This window comes from Micromys minutus (genome assembly GCF_963924665.1).
Source record: "Micromys minutus genome assembly, chromosome: 1".
Classification (NCBI taxonomy): Eukaryota; Metazoa; Chordata; class Mammalia; order Rodentia; family Muridae; genus Micromys; species Micromys minutus.
In genome coordinates this window covers 222252997-222274124 of record NC_137969.1, presented here as the reverse complement: position 1 = coordinate 222274124, position 21128 = coordinate 222252997, and the positions used below count along the sequence as shown (strand labels likewise).

At 37.2% G+C, this 21128-nt stretch overlaps 1 protein-coding gene across 3 annotated transcripts in view; it reads right to left on the bottom strand.

Annotated features, from left to right (window-relative positions):
* Nucleotides 1-21128, bottom strand: part of FUT8 (fucosyltransferase 8) — a 242547-nt gene that overhangs the window by 42126 nt on the left and 179293 nt on the right. For all 3 annotated transcript variants that reach the window (XM_080924792.1, XM_080924791.1, XM_080924793.1), the window contains one exon: nt 11239-11476. In XM_080924792.1, coding sequence (XP_080780918.1) covers nt 11239-11476 — 238 coding nt within the window. The remainder of the gene's footprint in view (nt 1-11238; nt 11477-21128) is intronic.

Genomic DNA, 21128 nt, shown 5'->3' with positions numbered 1-21128 from the left:
TTTGGTTCCCCAGTTATTGGCTGAGGCTAATTTGAGTAAAGAAGTCTTCAGGCATGCTTTTGAAGGGTATACTGAGGCCCTAGTTACTTCCCTGTCTTTGTTTGCAGCCACAGTGAGCTAAGCAGCTTCACCCATCTCAAGTTCCCCGCCATGCATTGCTTTACCACAGGCCCATAAGCGATACAGATGAGCCAGCATGGTCTGAAATCTCTGAAGCCATGGTCGAAATAAGTCTGTTAACTGTTTTTCTCAGGTACTTTGTCATGGCTATGGAAATCCAACACACAAAGTAAGAAGTCATCAATGAAGCTAAATACAGGCTGTCAACAGAAAACAATGACAATGGATAATATCTAAAATTTAAACATTTGTCAAAAAGTACCAAATGCTGAGAAGGATGTAAATGATTCAAAGCCCCTTTAATTGCTGTTGGGAATGTAAAATGGTACAGCTACATTTATGAACTGAATGTACAGATCTTCCTCTCTATCCTAAAATTCATACATTGAAGTCTTAAATCCCAGTGTGAAGGTACTAGGACGTTAGACTTTGGAGAGAGAAAGAAGTTTAGATACGACTATGAATGCATAGTCCTTCTACGGCTTTGATCTGAAAACGCACAAATTCATGTGTTTGAATACCCAGTGGGCAGTTGTTGGTAATATTATTGCTGTTTTAGCGGTTGGGGGCGGGGCAGAAGCAGAAAGATGGCAAGGAATGAAGTATATGCAGACTCGGCAGGTGTGGCACAAATGGCTGGAATTGTTACAGAAATTAACTCCATTAAAGGGAAACCATGGGTTTTATTATAGGGTAATAGAAAAAGTATTGCTTACCATTAATTAACCTCTGTGGTCCCTTAACCAAATTTTTGTTTCCTGTTTCATGACAATACACTTTGCTGTTCTGGATTTTTTAGCTCCAGATCAAGGTGTAGGGTGTTTATATATGAAGAAATAGCTCCTACCAGGAAGCACAGCAATTATGTTGAACTGAGAGACAGGATTTATCCCTGGCCACTTTGGGCTTCTCACCAGGAGACTGTGGGGCCGGGAGAAAAGATCTGCCCTGAACACGGATGGCACCCTCCAAGGCTGCACATCCTGCTTCCACCAAATTCTAGTTTTCTGGCCCTTTCAATGAATTTCTAGGGAAGTTCCAGGTCTTCAACCTTGAAATGGGGCTACTGAAACATCCAGCTTCCTAAATTAAGCAATCACTGTGTTCTCTGTCTCTGTAAAGTACAAGCTATCTTCATTAGATTATACAGCTGCTACCATGAAAAGCCAATCCAATAAATCCCATTTTAAACACACGCTCTCTCTCTCTTTCCCTCCCCCTCCTCCCCTCTCACTATTGGTTCTATTCTTCTAGAGAACCATCATTAATACAGGTTCATAATGAGTTACTAATTTTATAAAAGAAAAAACACCAGAATGTCCATTCGTTATAAGAGAGCAAGGTAATGTGAAAGCTGGGGAACTGGTCATCACTAAGAAATGGAACTGTTGGCACCTCACGCTTCACCTACCCCTTCCAGCTTCTAGAACTGTCTTTTGGTTAAACCACAAAGTTCATGGTATTTTTGTTATAATTTTGTATTGACAAAGAAAGCTGCTTTGGAAGATGTAGCTTCTTATAAAGCCGAATACAGTCTTACCATGTGATCGAGTAATCTTATTTCTGAGTATTTACCCAATGAGGTAAAAATGATACTTACATAAATTCTGCACACAAATATTTATACTTGCTTCATTCAAAATTGTAAAAAAAATGGAAGCAACTAAAATGTTCTTCAATAGTTAATTGGATAAACAAGTAGAATACAATATAATACAACTCAGTAATAAAAAGAAAGAAGCTGTCAAGTAACAAAAAGATGTGTGGGAATTCTAACAAAAAGGTGAGTAGGCACATAAAAGCATGTAATGTATATTCCAACTATATGACATTGTAGAAAAGGGAAAATTACGGAGACTTAAAAAGACAAACTGGTGGTTGTTCTAGTTTCCTCAGTGGCTGTGGCTTAGGGAAGGAAGGAGTCTACTTCAGCTTATAGGTTACAGTCATCACTGAGAGAAGTCAGGACAGGAGCTCAAGGCAGAAACCACAGGGCAATGCTGCTTGCTACCTCCATCTCTAGTGCTCACAGGCTCATGCTTAGCTAGGCTTTATTTATATAGCCCAACCACATAGGGATAGTGACACCCACAGTGGGCTAGACCATCTTACATCAATCAACAATCAAGACAATCCCTCATACACATGGCTACAGGCTAATGTGCTCTAAAAAATTACTCAGTTGAGATTCTGTCCTCAAGTAACTTGAAATAGAGCCCATTTGACAGCTAAAGCTAACTAAGACAGTAGTTGACAAGACTTGAAGAGAGGAAGAGAAGGATGAATATGGAGAAGGCAGCACTTTTAGGGCAATGAATAAGCTCTGCAAACTTATGTACAGTGGAAGCATGCAATTATACAGTTGACAAACGAATGCACCACCATTACCAACCAGTTCTCTCATCTTGACAAATGTATTACAGCAATGTAAATACTTACAGTCGGGTAGAGTTGGCTATATAAGATACTCAAGATATGGGCTGTAATATTTACTTTCTGTTCAATTTTTATAGGTACCTACTCTAAGAAATAATGTCTACTAATTTATTTTTTCTTTAACATTTTATGTACATTTTTGCTTTTTTGTAATCAACATTCATTGCTTTTAATTTTACATTTTTACTTAAAAATAGTACAGTCAAATAAAATGAATAAATTTTATATGACAAGACCTACAGCATAACCCAGAAGAAATTAAATCCAGAAAATCTTGGTATATTCATCCCAGGTTTGAAGAGATGTGCTGAATCAGATTTCAGGTGAAATGTGTGATTTTACTTACAGTAGCATCTAGCTCACAAGCACTGGAAACTGGGCTAGAGGATTCAACAAGAACCTCCTGAACAAAATTAATTAGAACAAAAGAAATTCCTTACTTTATGGGTTTTAGAGGGGAGGGTTGCTGGGCCTTCAAGAGGAGAGGAGGAGTGTGAGGGTTGAGAGGGACTTGTCTCTGAGTTTAGCAGATTAGTAAAGTTACTAGACAGAACCTGAGATGCTTAACTTACCACCACCAGGGTAGCCTCCAAGATCAAACAGCTTTGTTCAGTCAACACTATCTCTCATCTTCCTTTTCCTGTTCTCTAATAATTAATTAAAAAACAATGCACTTCCCCTTAGGGGTGTTTTGGGAAGGGATCTTTAAAGACTTCCTAGTAGCTATTAAATATTATCAATGACAGGTTTTTTTTTTTTCCCCTTTGATTAAGATGAAGCTAGGGAGAGAAAGAACTCTAGCCAACTAATAAAAGCCACACTTACCTCAAACTAGAAACACAAAGGTTATTTGAGATTTTTCAACCTGGGAAGAAATTTATTGTTTGAATGAATTTAATTTCTTCTTCAAAGCAGATGTTTGAATTTTGTAAGCAAACATTTTCTAGTCAGTACTGAAATAAAGGCTGTATAAAAACAGCTTTGTCAGAGTCCGCTCATGACCAAGACATAAAACTGTCCTAATGCAACCTTACTTTCTCTTTGCTAACTAATGAACTAAGATTAAAAACAAAAACTTGATAACCAACCCTCTCTACTTATATTTGATGTTTTCATTCAGCAAAAATCAAGCATTATTCAGATTGTCTTAAAAAAACAAAATAAAATCAACTATTAAAGGTAATTTTTTATTAATAACGGAGTTGATGTTATATTTCACATATCGGTAGGCCCAGCCAGCTCCATTATAATGCATTGTTTTTGTTATTGTTCTAATATTATACTCATATTGAACACATTGTTTTTAAAAGAAAGACCAAGAACCAGTATCACAGGCTAGAGTTTAAATTTTTTAAGTGAGCTTTGATTTAGAGGATGGTATGAATGCATTTGAAAATTTATAGGCCCCCCCAAATGTCAGGTCCCTCAAAAATCTGGGACAAGGCTCACTCTGTACCTGTGGCTCCTCCTAACATTTCTCACCCCACCTCCCACCCTAAACCTCTCCAGCCCACGGTATGGGCTTCACTTTCTTTCCCACAGCTTCTCTTTCCCCTATAAACCTGCCACAAGCTCTCCTGGTCCTCAGATCCTCTCCTGGTGACTTGCCCCTTCTCTCTTCTATTCCTCTCTCACTCTCCCATCCCTCTCCTCTCATGGGCTGGTCCAGTGTAGGCCCTTTGAGACGCCTCTGGCCACATTCTACCTCATATCTGCAATAAAATTTTTCTGTCATACCTAGAGTGGTCATGTCCTAATTTTCATTCACCAAGGGCACACAGCATACAACAGCTAGAGATGCTAAATAAAACATTTGCCCCAAAGGGGCAAGCTTACTGTTTTTATAGTTGTTGAGCACCCTGCAACAAAACCTCAAGGGCTCTATTTTCCAGGTGCGTTCATCTACAAAGTAGGGTGTGGCCTCTGCTCATCAGTTTGGTATCCTGAGGTTAAGCAATGATAACATAGAAAGGAACCAACGAAAACAAAGAAAAGTGACTCTTTGAATATGTATCCAGTATAAATTATATAGAATTATATTACTTTTAATTATTTCAGAAGCGGTCTGACTATATTGCTCATAGTGTTCTATGGAATGACTACAGAGAAAAAGAAAATTCTCCCACTTCGTGTAGACAGAGAAAACTGTCCAAATCTCTTAATTAAACTGGGATGCTCTGTGGCAGTCACTGAAAATATGTTGTCTCACAATTCTGACAGGAGACTAAAAAATGACAAGGTAAGGAAAACTGCCTGAGTTGTTCCCTTCTACTTCTGTAGGAGCAGTGAAAGCTATAAATGCAACGGTCTGGAAAAACACTTGCACAGCCTCTGTGTCTTCTACTCATGAACCTTAATACAAAATAATAGCCAATTAAGTTGAACTTACTAAACATATAACTTGGTAACAACACACTATATTTTAGAAAAAACAAACCCACCAACTTTAAAATGATAATTTATCCTCAACAGCAGACAAATTTTTAATCAAAATATAGCTCTATGAAACCACTTCTTTGTCTAGTAAGTTTGAGAAATAGCATGACTAGAGAGTGCACACTAGATTTTAGTCACAACTCAAAAAGGCTGCATTCAAATATTCCCAGGATGATTCTTTTCATGCATTTCTTTAATCATCTCAGCATGTCCCTGAGACCCAGGGAGAATGTCTTTCAACAACAAGAATAATAACACAGTCTTTAACACGTGCTAAGGTAAATCATTAATTTATATACACTTTATATGGATCTGTGGCTACTATTGTTTTATATCCTTCCACATATAATTTAGTTACTAAAACAGAGGAATAAGTACTAATAAGTATCTATATGCATATCTCCATGGTAAAAATACAATTTTTTGTGAAACAACTGAAAATGCTATCAAATATACATTTGAATACATAATCAATGTTAAACAAAATATTTGCTCCAGCATAAAACATAGAAACAAAGTTTGCAATTTATCACTAATGCATATTCTATTCAGACTACGAGAAAATGTTCAAAGAATAAATTTCACTTAATGAGAAACATTTAATTTAAAATATATATCCCCAGGAGAACAGGGAAGAGTGATCTGCTCACATATACATTAATTAGTTCAATAATTATGTATTAATATTAATGATATTCAGAAAATGAAATAGCTTACAGCTATTACCAGGCTTTTTAAAATGTTATAAACATAGACATAACATTTATAACTTGTACAATAGATGTCAAGCTGAACAAACTACAAGCTTAGGTAATCTTTATGCCTTGTCTATTTTTATTTTTGTTGTTTGGAATATTTTCTAGTTAATGTAGGATAATTTATCCTTTTATCACCCTGAGAATAAAATAATACTTTAAAATACAAACACTTGATTAACTATGAACTATCATATTCTAAACTGCATAAAAGAACGATATCTAGCTAATGTAACTGGTTTCTGTATGTGCTAGGGACTGAACTAGAGCCTTGCATGAGTCAGACAGGAATACACTCTGCCACAGACCACATCTCCAGTTCCTTCTAATGGAATATAATACTTGACCTACGTGCTAATTTTGGGAAGTAGAATTTTTTTTGAATTGGCATTCATTATACTTAAGGCAATGCTTATGATCAGGGCACTGAGTAACAAATGTGCCAATCCTGTGTCATTTTCTCCATTCAGTTAAAAAAAAAAAAAAAAGGACTCCCTAACAAGCAGTGCTATATTAACTTGACCACTTCTGCCAATATCTATCAGAAGCAGGACTACACTGTTTGCCACAATTACTGCACATGCAGAATAAACATTAACAAAACAAAAAATTATAATAGTGTAAATGGCAGTTAAGAATGAATACAAAATTCAAGGTTTATTTAATGAAAGCACCACATTTTCACAAAAGTGCAACAAAAAATACCTTTCCATGGAGATTGGTGCAAATGTTACAGGAGTAACCAACCACTTTTTTGATTGGATTTAAGGCTCTTTCTACGAAAAGGAAAACAAACATAGCACTGCTAAACTGGCCTGGCATCTGAGACTAAATATGTTATGAACCATGGAGAACACCTACTACTTGTTTTCTACTAAAAGAACAGCAATAAAATGTCTCCTAATGACATTGCCGTACTCAGAGATTGGTGCGTTCCTCAACCATTATCAGAGAAGCTTCTTCTTGAAGCAGATGGAAATTAGCAGACTCACAACCGAACAATGTGCAGAGAATGAACAACATGTGGAGAGTGAGAGACTGTAGAGCACTCAACCCTACGTGGGATGTCTTTATCATTCCTCCCCCAAGGCTCAGGCATTTATATAGAAGAGCAGGGGGAAAGATTATAAAGAGCCAGGGGTACCTGGGGAAATGACACCTTCCCAACACAGTAGGACTGAAGCATGAGTTCACAGAGCCTATGACAGCACATGTATGACCCACAGAGGTGCAAATGAGAAAAACCCCAGCACCGAGGAGAGAACATGGGACATAGAGTCCTACCCCTAACCAAGAAGATATTTGAAATTGGTACCTGCTGGGAAAGGGAAAGTGAGCTTTTTTCAATGGAGTACCATGGTACATCAAACATATTCTGGGTAGGTACCATGCCCAGAAGTAGCTGACCAACACAAAATAGATTCTATGATATTTTTGTATGCATGATTTAGTTTTGTTTTGGGTTTATTTATTTTAAACCTTACTGATTTTTTTTAAAGCATGTATTGATTTTCTTTTTCTTTAAGAGCTAGAAAACTAGAACATGGACTTGGGTGGGTAGAAAGGTGTGAAAGATCTGGGAGAAGTTGAAAGATAGGAAAGAATATGATCAAAATATATTGCATAAAATTTTTTTAACTAAAAAAAAAATCACTGAAATCGAAGTATCCCACTATTAGAGTTTTTGGTTTGCTTGCAAAGTACAATAAAATCAGCTATAAAAACTGAGTTTTCATTCACATCTGACTAAAGGCTAAACTGAGAAGCAGATGGATGGATTATATCTCTCTTCTATGTAATTCAGCAGATTAGAGGCTGAAGAAAAAAAGAATTCCCAGTTCTGATATTTAGGAACTCTCTTCTAAGCAAGATGTGACAGGCACCTGACCATTTTATCATTATCTGTCAGGCACTCCATGTGTGTAGGATTCCACCCCTAAGATTTCTGGCCATTTAAACAACTGTGCCAAAAACAGTTTTAAAATGCCAATTCTTTCTGACTTTTATGTCTGGAATGGGTATACTCTCCCCATCCTTCGGAGTCTTGCTTCTGACTTTACAAACGACAACAATGGTCTCATGAGCAGAACTTTTAAATGTTTGAGCTTATTTCCTGCTTAGACGGAGAGTTTTTTCAAGTATAGGAAGTTCAATCATTAATTTTTTTCTGAAGAGGGTAAAACAGCAAATATTTGATGCCTATAGACTGTGTATGTCTCTTCTGATATTGCTTAAAACAACCTTTTAAAAATGGAGCAGGCTGGGGACTTAGGAAAAATATCACGTGCTGACTTTTGGTTCACTGAATATCAGGTTTCAAAGGACACCACAAAAAATCCCTACAGAATCAATAACCTGGGCCCAGAAGGGCTACAAGTCTGAAAACCAATAACCAGGGAGCATGCATGTCCTTCAAACAGTTCTGAAGTTTGGCAATGTTTGCTAACTGTTTTTCAAATTGCAAAATCCTAATATTCGATTATGGAATTATTGTTAGATTGTTCCTAAAAAACTAAAGTGGCAATCACAGCATATGAGTGAATTAAAATGTATGAATTATTGTCAAATAGGTTTTCATGGTAAATCTTTTAACAATCTTGTGAAATACACTGAACAAGGAGGCTACAGATACTGCCTGTCCTAGTTACTGCTTTGTTGCTGTAAAGAGACCAGGACTAAGAACTCATAAAAGAAAACACTTAAATGGAGGCTTGCTTACAGTTTTAGAAGAGTAGGACATATTCACAATGGCAGGAAGCATGGTGGCAGGTAGGTAGAGCCCAGGCCCACAGTGTGCTTTGGAAAGCTCCAAGTGTCCAGTGCTGTGCACTGTCCTCTACAGTCAGCAAGTTTCTGAAGAGCAGGGAGTAGGTTTTGTTGTCTTTACATATCCTACAGTGCCTACAAACATTTTATTTTTCTTTTAAACTTAATAACCCCTGGACTTTCCTTGTTTATGACAGTAATAAACGTTTATTAAAAACACAAACACTAGTATGCTCAGTATTGACACCTACATAGTATTTTTTGGTGAATGTACTTAGACTTTGATGCTAATTATGTAGTTTATCTTAAACCACTCCTCTTTTTATCCCTGGACTTATTGTACCACAAACTCAGGGCAAAATATATTGTTAAGATTCATTCTTTCTTTTTTTAAAAATAATTTACTTATTCACTTTGCATCCCAGTCACTGCCCCCTCTCCCACCTCTCGTCCAAGTCCCACCCACCCTCACAAATCCCTCCGACTATTTATCCTCTCCCCCTTCTCCTTAGAGGAGTCCACACACCTGGGTACCACCCTCCACGGGTCATCAAGCCACAGCAGGACTGCGTTCATATCCCACTGAGGCCTGTCTGGGCAGTCCAGCCAAGGGAAGAGGATCCAAAAGCAGGCAACAGAGTCAGAGACAGCTCTCACTATGATTGTTAGGGGTCCACATGAAGATTAAACTGCACATCTGCTACAAAAGTGCAGAGGGGCTAGGCCCAGCCCCTGCATGCTCTTCATTCTCAACAACAGACTTCACTAACAACAATAGCAACAAAAAGGCAATACTAGTTTATAAGTGTTTGATACGGCTTGATGAGAACAGTTTTGGGTCTGTGAAAAGACGAGGGAGGTGTTCTTGTTATTTTGTTAGATATACTGTTATTGTAGTGGACCCAGCTTCCTCTCCCACACCAACATAATGGTTCACCACCCTAGTTCCAATTCCAGGGTATTCAATGCCCTCTTCTGACTCCTGCAGATACCAGGCATGCGTGCTGTATACATGCATACAAAAATGTCATACAAAAGACCTAAAAATAAACAAATCTAAAGTGCACTGGTCAAGTCCTTGTCAAACAAATCAAAAATTTGTACATTCTGATGCCTTATTTTGAGCCTTCAAGAGAAAATAAACAGCTAAAAATCTCAGGTGTTCCCTACCCGGCTGTCTCCTACTTGCTCATATTTTAGGCTGTTTAAAGTAATTTCTTCCAAAAGGAGCTATTTGTAATTTTGTGTTGTAGTCTGAACTTACCTATACTACAAGAGTACACAGTGTATTTAACACCTTCATTCAGCCATCTGCCTTCACCCTATCTGCCCATGACAAGGGAGAGACTGTCCTCACGCAAAACTACTATTGCATGCATGTCAGGTCCAAATGAGTGCTTTTATTTTATTTTATTATCTAGGTATTTATTTATTTATTTTTAATTGAACAACTTTATTTTAAAAAACAAAGATAAATATACAGATTTTAAGTATTTTTGCATAAAAGTATATGAATACACTTCTGTCAGTGCTTGGTTTTTTTTTTTAAAGGTTTGATAGTGTGCATTATGATTTTACTAGTTACAATGAGCATAAGGTACATGTAAAACAAGATGTAACCTGGAATTAGTCAAAGTTTTCTTGGTGTGTAAAGATTAAGCATAATGATTTTGAGTACTTTTATTTTAAGGATGCCTCCATATAAACCACAGGGGTGGCAAATAAAAAGCTCTGACCAAAACCCGTTTGAAATGAGACACAGAGAAAATGTGAACATAATTTAACTTAAATATAGAAAATGGTCAACTACCTACAGGTGTATTTAAACTGCAAAGCCATCAAACTCTTTCTTGCTATTAATTATTTTCCCTTTTAATATGATATAAGATCTAATGTGGTAGATCTGTTTAAAGTCTTGAGCATTAAAAAGAAAAAAAGCACTGGATTACCACTAAGATTTTATTTATAGTCTAGTCCTTTTAATACCACTTCAGTGGTGAGAAGAGAAAGTTTGTTATCTTTTTTCTTTTTTAAAAATCACTTGGGAAAGCCTGGACTAGACTGCAGTTTACCAAATGTTTCCTGATTAAAATGAAAGTTTTGTAACAAACAAGGTTTCCTTGTCCTCAGCTGTAAAATGGAGGCAGTGTTGCCAGCAGAGTCTATCTCAATGGTTCTCACACTTGGTCTTAAGATATAGAAAGTTTCTCAGAAATGAAATTCTTAGGCCCACTCCTGACAGCCTACTACAGATTCCTCCATTTTAACAAGTCATTCCTTCATTTCAAACAACATGCTACTGTTTGAAATCCTTATGTTTCAGATAATTGGGCAACATTCTGCCATAATTATGAAGAGTAATTGATTTCAGCAATATCATCTTAAAACTGAAAATTATATCATTCGTATTAAAATATTAAATTATACTCCTTGCAAAGAAGACAACAGTGAATTTGTTATATACACAGTGTATAAATATTTACTTATTTTAGATACAGATATTTGCCATGTAGCCTAGATTGGCTTTGAATGCATAATCCTCCCATATCAGACTCCCAAGCACTGGAATTATAGGTATGTGCCACTACAGCTAGGTATACAATACTTAAAACGCTAGTCTACATTTGAATCAAGAAGAAAAAATGATTATAGCCTATAAAACTGTACCTAGAAATCTGCTAATCTGACCTTACTAGATATATGCTATGGTGCACAAGCTCCTTACCTGACCAGTGTCCAGTGGAGAGGCCAGATCTGTCTGTGCATGTCTCACTTACAGGTCTAAACACAGTCTCCCATCCACCAGTAGCATAGCGCCAATTCTGAGATTCCAAGATGAGTGTTCGCTGGGTGCCATAAGCAATCATGAAACAGTAGACCACGTGATGAAGTTGACAACCATAGCCACAGCCTTTATTGATGTTACACACCAGCTTCCTGGCTTTGCTGCAGTCCTTAGGATTCTGCCAGTGACACCAAGAAGATAAAGATACAAGAGGGTAACTTCCCATTTTCGTTACAGGTATTAAAAATAATACAATAAGCTAGAACTGGTTCAGCTTATTTCTTATTTAAATAATCAAGCCTTATAGATGGTTTTCAATAACAACATTTAGTAAAATTTTGATGTGCACATATATATGTAGGAAGACGGTGGAGAAAAAGAATTACTTTGGAAATATCACTAAACAAATGTGGAATTAAGCAGTTACATTAGAAAGGCTGTTACTTTTCTATCACTCAGAGGTCAGGATGCAAAGAGTGGTTCCACCATTCCTTCAGCACTTGTAGCCTGTATCCTAAGACAAAATTCCAGTCAGCCTAACTTAAAAGCTGGATTTATCAATTCATTTCCAGAATTCTGAATGCTACAAACAAAACCTACATTTTCATCAAGAAACTAAGGGTACAGAGGAGCAGGTGTGAGGGATAAGTAAGGGAGGGTACCTGTCACCACAGTTCAATTTCTGGGACTCACATTGTAGAAGAGAACTGAACCCTGTACACTGTCATGCAGAACTACACACACCCTCTCTCTCTCTCTCTCTCTCTCTCTCTCTCTCTCTCTCTCTCTCTCTCTCTCTCTCCCTCCACCCCCCCCCCCAACTTAAGGTATTGAGTAAAAGAAGCTCAAAATTCAACATTTATAAAATATCAGTTATTGGACTTCTTTATACCAAACTTGATGACAGCCGCTAGCAATTTTCATAAGTGAATGTACAGCCCTTGCATTATGGCTGTCCTGAAAATGTGATGTTACTTTTTTTTAATTAAGAGGCTCATTTTAATATTTTTATATTTCCCCAGAAACAGCAGATGTTTGTCTAATATGAAATTTATTGTTTTCCATTGTACAATTTCAATTCTGCTCTAATGTTGATGAGCTGTTACTAAATATTCCTAGTCATCTTATTCTATCATAATGACTGTTCTTGGTTAAGACCCTTAGCTAGAGTTTCCAAGCTGTTTTTTATCCCTCTGAAAGGAGATGCACACTTTTAGAAATAGAATCCTAGCCCCCCACATATCAAGAAACAATTACTATAAATCTTGACTAACACAACCAGCAAGCCTCTGTTAGTAAAAGCCCTACTTAGAAAGCTAAGACAGTAAGGCTGTAAATGATTCTGAAGGGAATCCAAAGAAAGGAAAATAGAACATTATCACCTTTTGAAGCACCTTTTACGGCACACAAGTGTTAAGCATCTTTATATCAAAGCTGAACTGAGATCACCAAAAACCTCGAGCTAAAGCATTAGTGAATCTGAAACTCTGTAAAAGATTCTTCTAGATTTTGTTCAAGTTGTTTCCATAATCAAGCATAAAATTGCAGATTCTTTTACTTGACTACGAACTCATGACAGACTCTTGAGAAAATTATCTTATCCTTGTTACTATAGCAACAAAAGGCTTGAGAGGACCAGAAAAATGTAATTATCATATGCGAATTAAAGAAATTTACTTACACACATATACCACATACACACACACACACACACACACACACACACACACACACACAAACACACACACACACAGCGTGCTTGGGGAGGAGGGGTGTTGGTTTACTAAGAAAGCTGGTTTACTAAGTACAGTGTACGGGGAAATGGACTAGGCTGTATCAAGGGCACTGTCATAGCCTTTATTCCAGCAGACAAAGATCCTGGAAAAGACGTTTTCAAAGTGTTTTGAGGCATTATAACAGACTCAGCAAATTCTCAAAGGAGTGAATAAACATTATTTGCCAATTTTTTTATGGCTCATAACAAATATGAAAGTTAAATATCTCTAAAAATCATATATATATAAAACGTCCCCATATATGTTTTGATAAACAACTCTTTGAGGCATCTTAAATGAAGTGACTATTACAAAGCTAACACAGAATGTTCTTAGAAACTACACTCTATTTCTTCTGTCTTAAGGAATAAATGTGAGAGAACATAATTAGCCAATCGTCTGGCCTTCAGTGTGGACCCTAGAGCTTTTACTTAAAAAAAGGACTGCCATCTGTATATATGCAACAAAAAAATGTGTGTTAGACTTTACTGAAAGAAATTCACTATATTTTTCATGTATGTCATCGGTAACAGAAAAAGGAAAAACACTTACTATGTTTGATTCTGAAAAGAAGGCTCTGTGTGTAAAAGGTACTCAATGAAGGACTCCAAAGCAGAAAATGACAAGAGAAACTGAGGGACTAGAACAAAGGCTATGAAAAAAACAAAGAAAAGCAACAACATAATCTTTGGTTTTACCAAAATACTAATATATAAAAGTATAAAAAACTCAAAATCATAAATATTCACAAAATGTAGAAAACAAGAAAAAACAAAAAAAGTTATTTGTATTTATAGCACAAGATCTGGTTTACCAGAATAAAAGATCTAGAAAATCAAGTAGGCATTTCTCAGGTAATAAAGAGGGATTATTCCTTTTGAAAACAAGTGACTAAGGCTAGACTTCAATAGCAACAAAAACAACAGAAAATCCATATACCCATGGAAACTCAACAATTCTCTATTCAATGATAACTTGATTAGGGAAGAAATAAAGAAAGACATTAAGGACTGTTTAGAATTCAACAAAAATGAAGTCACAACATACCCAAACTTATGAGACACAAGGAAAGCAATGCTAAGAAGAAAATTCCTAGCAGTAAGTGCTAGCAAAAAGAAATTGCAGAGATCATATACTGACAACTTAACAGCACAATCTACAATCTACCTGGAGACCCAGCTATACCACTTCTGGGCATAAATCCAAAAGATGCTCTAACATGCCGTAAGGGCATGTACTCCACTATGTTCATAGCAGCCTTATTTGTAATAGCCGGAAAGTAGAAACAGCCAGATGTCCCACAATACAAGAATGCATACAGAAAAAGTGGTTCATTTACAAAATCGAATACTACTCAGCCATAAAGAATGAGGACATCCTGAGTTTTGCAGGCAGATGGATGGAACTAGAAAATATCATTCTGGGTGGGGTAACTCAGACCCAAAAGGACATGCATGCTATATATTCACTAATAAGTGGATATTAGCCAAAAAAAAGTACAGAATACCCAGTACACAATCCACAGAACTCAAGAAAGCTAACAAACCAAGTGAGGATGTTTCAATTCTACTTGGAAGGGAGAAGAAAGCAGAGGGCAGAGGGAGGGAGGGTACTGGTGGGAAAGGGGAGTGGGAGGAGCAGGGGAAAAGAGATATGATCAGATATTGGGGCAGGAGAGCTAGGAGTGAAGCCCCAAGGGCCAGTAAAATGAACAGAAATATACAACTTCGGGAGGTGGGAGGTGGGGTGACTCTCTAGAAAGTCCTAGAGACCTGGGAAGTGAGAGAATCTCAGGACTCACAGGGAGGGACCTTGGATGAGATGCGCAGCAGTAGCAAGAGGGAACTGGTGGAGTCCACCACCAGTAGAAAGTAAGGGCATCAGGTGGAGAGATAGGGTTGCCATCCCACAGTCATGAACTCTGACCTGGGGTTGTTCCTGTCTGGGAGAACTGCAGGAACAAAAACGGAGAGGAGACATGGGGGAAAGGAGGTCCAGTGACTAGCCGAAATATGGATTTATTTCAGAGGTCAGCTCCCGGGCCTGATATTATTACTGATGCTATGGTGTGCTTACAGATGGGAGCCTAGCATGGCTGCCCTCCAAGAAGCCCTCCAAGCAGCTGACTGAGATGGAGGTAGATATTTAAAACGAGTAAGTGGTCTGATGTCGGGTACCCCTGTGGTTGAATTGGGGGAAAAGGCTGAAGAGGTTAAGGAGGAGGACAACCCCATGGGAAGACCAGCAGTCTCAACGAACTTGAACCCCAAGATCTCTCAGACACTCAGTCACCAACCAGGCAGCATACACTGGCTGGTCCGAGCCCCCTGACAAGTAAATAGTGGAAGACTGCCTGGTCTAGACTGGTCTGGCCTAAGTGAGAAAAGACATACCGAACCCTTGAGAAGTTTGGGACCCCAAGAGGTGTGGAGGCCTAGTGAAGTGTGGGGTTATAGGAACATCCTCTTGGATGAGGATGGGAGGAGGAATGGGATGGGGAACTGTTGGAGAGTGGAACAGGAGATTGAGCTGTGAGTATTTAATTAATTATAATAATAATAATAATAATAATAATAATAATAATAATAATAATAATAAAAGAATGTAGCAGAAACTGGGAGGTGAGAGACTCTCAGAACTCAAAGGGAAAGACCTTAGATGAAATTCTCAACAGCAGGGATCGGGAACTTGTAGAATTCACCTCCAGTAGAAAGACAGGGCATCAAGTGGAGAGATGGGGTTGCTGTCTGACAGTCAAAAACTCTGACCCTGAATTGCTCCTGTCTAAAATAACTGAAGGAACAAAAATGGAGAAGAAACTGAGAGAAAGGAGGTCTAGTGAGGGACCAAACTGGGATCCATCTCAAGGGGAGGCTCCAAGGCCTGACACTGTTACTGATGCTATGGTATGTTTATAGACAGGAGCCTAGCAGGGCTGCCCTGAGAGGCTCAACTGAAATAGATTCAGATAGAGCTGACTGAAATAGATGCAGATACTTACACCCAATCAACAGACTGAAGCTGGAGACCCCTGTGACTGAATTAGGGAAAGGCTGGAAGAAGCTAAGGAGGAGGGCGACCCCATAGGAAGAACAGCAGTCTCAACTAACCTGGACTTCTGAGATTTCTCAGATGCTGAGCCACCAAACAGGCAGCCTACACTAGCCGGTATGAGGCCCGCTACACATATACAGCAGAAGAATGCCTGGTCTGGCCTCAGTGAGAGAAGAAACTTGAGGCCCCAGGGAGTAGGAAGGCCTAAAGGGTAGGGTGGGTATGGGGAATGGGACATCCTCTTGGTGATGGTGGGAAGGAGGAATGGGATGTGGAACTGTCAGAGGGTGGACTGGAAGGGAATATTGACTGGAATGTAAAAAAAAAATTAAAGATAAATATTTTTTAAAAGGGAAAAAACTTAGATGTTTTATAGAAATATTAATGATTTACTATATCCAATAAACCCTGGTTGACGAAATAAAACATACAATTTAGAAATACACAATTTGAATATCCTGGTACTGTGGTAAATCAAGAAAGAATTAAGGAATAGATGGCAAAAATCCACTTACAGCTGGACTAAAAGGATTCTGAATAAAATTGCAATCATTAATGTCAAGGCTTTAAAGGCATAGCTTATTATACATATGAAATGAGAAGGCAAATGGAAAGGGATTTTTTTTCTTTTAAGAACAGTTATATATCAAATTGACAGGAACTTATCCTGATAGAATGAAACTCTATTGGAGATACATTTAAAATTATTCAATGCTGGAGAATTACTGTAAAAACAAAGTTAAAATATGAGCCATAAATCATGGCTTTTCCACATAAACACACATCATTCTTCTTGTGCGTGCTTGCGTGCGTGCTTGTGTGCGTGCGTGCGGGTGTGTAAGATATTGAGGAACGAACCTAGGATCTCTTGCATGCTAGGAAAGGACCCTACTCCTTATATTCTCAGCCTTCTTTTTTTATATTTCATCTATTTAGTTAGTAGTTTGTGGTCTGTTTCTGTTGTTTTTGTTTGCTTGAATTTTTGACACTTTCTCACTATGTAGCTCTGGTTGGTTTGGAATTTACTCCATAGATCAGGACAGTTTCAAACTTGTGGAAACCCTCCTGTCACCGCCTCGTATTTATTCTTTTATTTTGTTTGAGACAAAGATCACAATTTGAGTAGTCGAGCCTTCCAGGTAGACCTGCAGCTTCAGATTCCCAAGTAGCTGAGATTCTGAGATTCCTGGCCTTTACCACCAAGGCTGTTTGTATAAGATTTTCTTAAAGATTCGCAGACATGCAAGTGTCAGTTCTTTACAATAAAGATAACTGTGCAAATTTTAGAATGACATGATTAACCTAAATAAAAATTCAAGACAATTACCAAATAAAAGAGCTTTGGAAGAAGAGGCTTCAGGAATTGGATTTGTTGTTGTTGGTGGGGTTTGCTTCAATTCAATTCAACTCAACTCAATTCAATTGAGACAAAAATTATCTCAATTCTAAATCTCTGCCTGTCAATCAATCTCTCACTACAGGAATACTATAAAATTACATGAGATACTATACACTCATAATTACTTTAAATATGCTCTTACTTATTCATATAATCTGAAAGACACTATTTGACCCTGTGTAAGTGCAAACTGTATATTGTGGACTGAGCTCAGAACTCTGTGCATGCTGAGCTTCTTATCACTAAGCTACACTTTCACTTAAATCACAGATTTTTTGCTATTTAATATTTCCCCATACACAAATAAACAAAAGCCTATTTGAAGTACAAATTTTACTCACAATGAAATTTCTCATTTTTTATACTTGACCAAAATATTATAAAATGGCTAAATAAGAAACAAATAAAAGCATGTAGTCAATATAAGCGGAATATAATATCCCTACATGTCTTAAAGAAGAAACACTATTAGCTCAACTGAATCTGTTTGAAAGACAAAAAAGATGTTCACACTCACAATACTAAATTTATAGGTGGCAAGGCAGAATTATGAATTTTCGTTTCTCAATCTACCTTTTCCAAGATGTCTTCAATATAAGAGGCAGCAAGAAATGCAGGCTCAGAGCACATAGTTGTCTACTTTTATAGGGTACTAATTAAGAATCATAATGTGGGGAACCTTCCACCTCCCTCTTCAGGACATTCCTTACACTGGGAAGCATTAAGACATAGACAGCTCCTCTTTCAATGGGAGAAAGCTTGGTATAAACAGGTACATTACATTTTACCATGCTGTTTGTATACTCTAATCACAAGAATATAAACAATTTTTTAATTTGCTTGATTAAAAAGATTTGCAATATCTAGCTTGGTGTTGATAATGAAAAAAAGATTCATTAATACTGTGCTAAAAGCATTTCATTGTATTGGAAACAAGCTAATTTCATTTCTCTAAAATTATTTTCAAAACCAATGCAGAAAATGTAATGAAGCAACTAAGAGAATTGAAGTGCTGCATGCTGGTAATTAAAATGAAGACTCTGGCCATAGTTAATAGCCGTGGAACTGAAAGAAAAAACATTCTCATGTTTAAAAGACAAGACTGCAAATCACTGGCTCTGGACATACTAAACAAGACTCTTTCCCTAGCAGAGGTGAGCTGACAGAGCAGGTGTCCCTTCCACCTTGCAGCAAAGAACAGTTTGCTCCAGTATCAGTGCACTGCAACAGCTCAGGCCCAAGCAGGCTACCGAGTGCTTCAAGAAATTAATTTCCCTGCAGTATTTTGTAAAATTTAAGTGTGGAAACTTAATGAAGGAAAGACATCAAGATACACAGTTGAAAAGATACCAATAGTTTACAGACTGGCACTCTGTATCAAAGGTAGATAGTTACTGTTCAGTATAAAGGAAAAAAGCTTACTTTGTTAAGTAAAGCAGCAATTGGCTTATTTTATATATATTTTAAAGACTTTAGCTCTTTGCCTTTGAATCTCTATCAAACATTCTAAACCAATTTCTAAAAGAAGTTCTAAATATCTAATATAAAGTAGTAAACAAATGAGAACCATTTCTTTTGCTGTTACTCTAGGAGAGAGCTATACCCTTTTATCTGTTCAGGTGACTGTTACAAGAACACTCACCGCCTCTGACTCGGAGAACACTACACCAGGCACTCTTGGTAAAAATTTGCTCCCATAAGGGCCACAAGAAAAGGCAGAGATTAGTGAAGTAAATCAAGTCTAAGGTCACGCTTTAGTATACAATGCAAACAAAACTCCTTCCAAAAGCAGAAGAAACATTACATCAACTTCCGTTCATTTTTTATAAAAATGTGCAAGTTAATTTTTTAAATACTTTAACTTCTTTTTCCAAATTTACATCCCAATTCTCAGTAGTAAAAAAAAAAAAAAAAAAAAAAAAAAAAAAACAGCATGCCTAGAAAATTAAGATAAAACTCTCTCATTTTACTTAAGGTGTTTCATTAGACTTTCTTACCTCAAAATCAAGACTAAAAATGATATGGCAGGTTTTGGGGTTGTGTGGATGGGGGAGGCAGGAAAACCAGAAAGAAAAAGAGTGGTGGTGGGGGTGGGGCGGGGGAGAAGAGCAAAGACAAGCCAGTTAGTTAGCCCAGCCATGAGGGGGATGAAACAAAGTAACAGCACAAGAAATTGCATGACTGTTCCTGTCCAGGAACTCCTGCAATTTCATTCCCTCACTCCCTCCCTCCCTTTCCTTCTCCTCTCTCCCCTTTCACCCTCATAAATAATAAAAGAACATTTTAAAAAGTATACATAAAAATAAAATTTAAACATTTTTTAAAAAGTGAAAATATATACAAAGCCAAAATTTAGTTACTAGTATTGTTATATCTTTTTTCTTGTTTTGAACATGTACTGTAGTTGAATAATAGGTTCTCCTTGTGGGAAACTTTGTAGAAGGTACACAGTAATTTACTGTAATTTACTGTATGTTAAACTATTTAAATATGATGTTAAAATTTTGAACAGTTAAAAAAATAAAATAAATTAGAGCACTGTTAATTATGTGAAGATGATTTGAGAAAAGAAAGTGCTCTTAAATGCACCCTTTAAAAAACAGTATTTGAGTAAGTCCAGAGAAAATTATTCTCAAGTAGCATTGGATTCTCTTTGCCACAATGTACAAAGGGGGTCAGAAGGCAACCTATGGAGTCAGTTCTGTCCTTCTACTATGTGGTCCCCAGGTACTGAACTCAGGTCGTCAGAGTTGATGGCAGTCTCTTTACCTACAGAGCCATCTCATTTTAGTGCCCTAGTTTAACATTTTTACATGTACTCTGATAGTAAACATGTGCTGACTTGTGAAACCATTACTATAATCAAGATACTAACTGTTCCATCAAAACAAAACAAAAAAAAAAAAAAAAAAAAAAAAAAAACCAAAATGAAAACCACGTGCACCTGTGTGTGTGTGTGTGTGTGTGTGTGTGTGTGTGTGTGTGTTCATGTATGCATACATTCCTGGTACTTACAGAGGCCAGAAGAGGCTGTTAGATCCCTTGGAACTGAAGTTACAGATGTTGTAAGTTGCCAAGTGGGTACTGGGGAAAGAACCTGGGTCCTTTGTAAAAGCAGTGAGTATTCCTAACTGATTAACCCTCCTGAGTCATATTCTCCAGTCATTAATTCCTGGAAAGCAGTGACCTATACTCTATACAAAAGTGACAACAGTACTTGGCTTTTGAAGATGGATTTTCATCAATCAGTATGATGCTTTTGAGATCCATTCAAGTGAAGCTACTTCATTTCATTTTGCTAATGAGTAGTATTCTGTTGTATTGCTTCCACTGTACCACAGCCTATCGGTCCACTGAATGGCTGACATTTGGGTTGTTTTGTTTGAAGCTGTTAAAAATTAAGTTACAATGAGCATGAGTATATAGGTTTCTGTGTAAACATGAGTATGAATTTTTCTACAAAAAAAGAAAACCAAGAATGTGTTTGCTGGGTCATATGGCAGGGTTATATATAATTAGTATAGAAAGTTGGCAAACTTTCCTAGAAGAGCTATACTATTTTACACTCCCATAAGCAACCAGTGAGATCTAGTCACTTCACA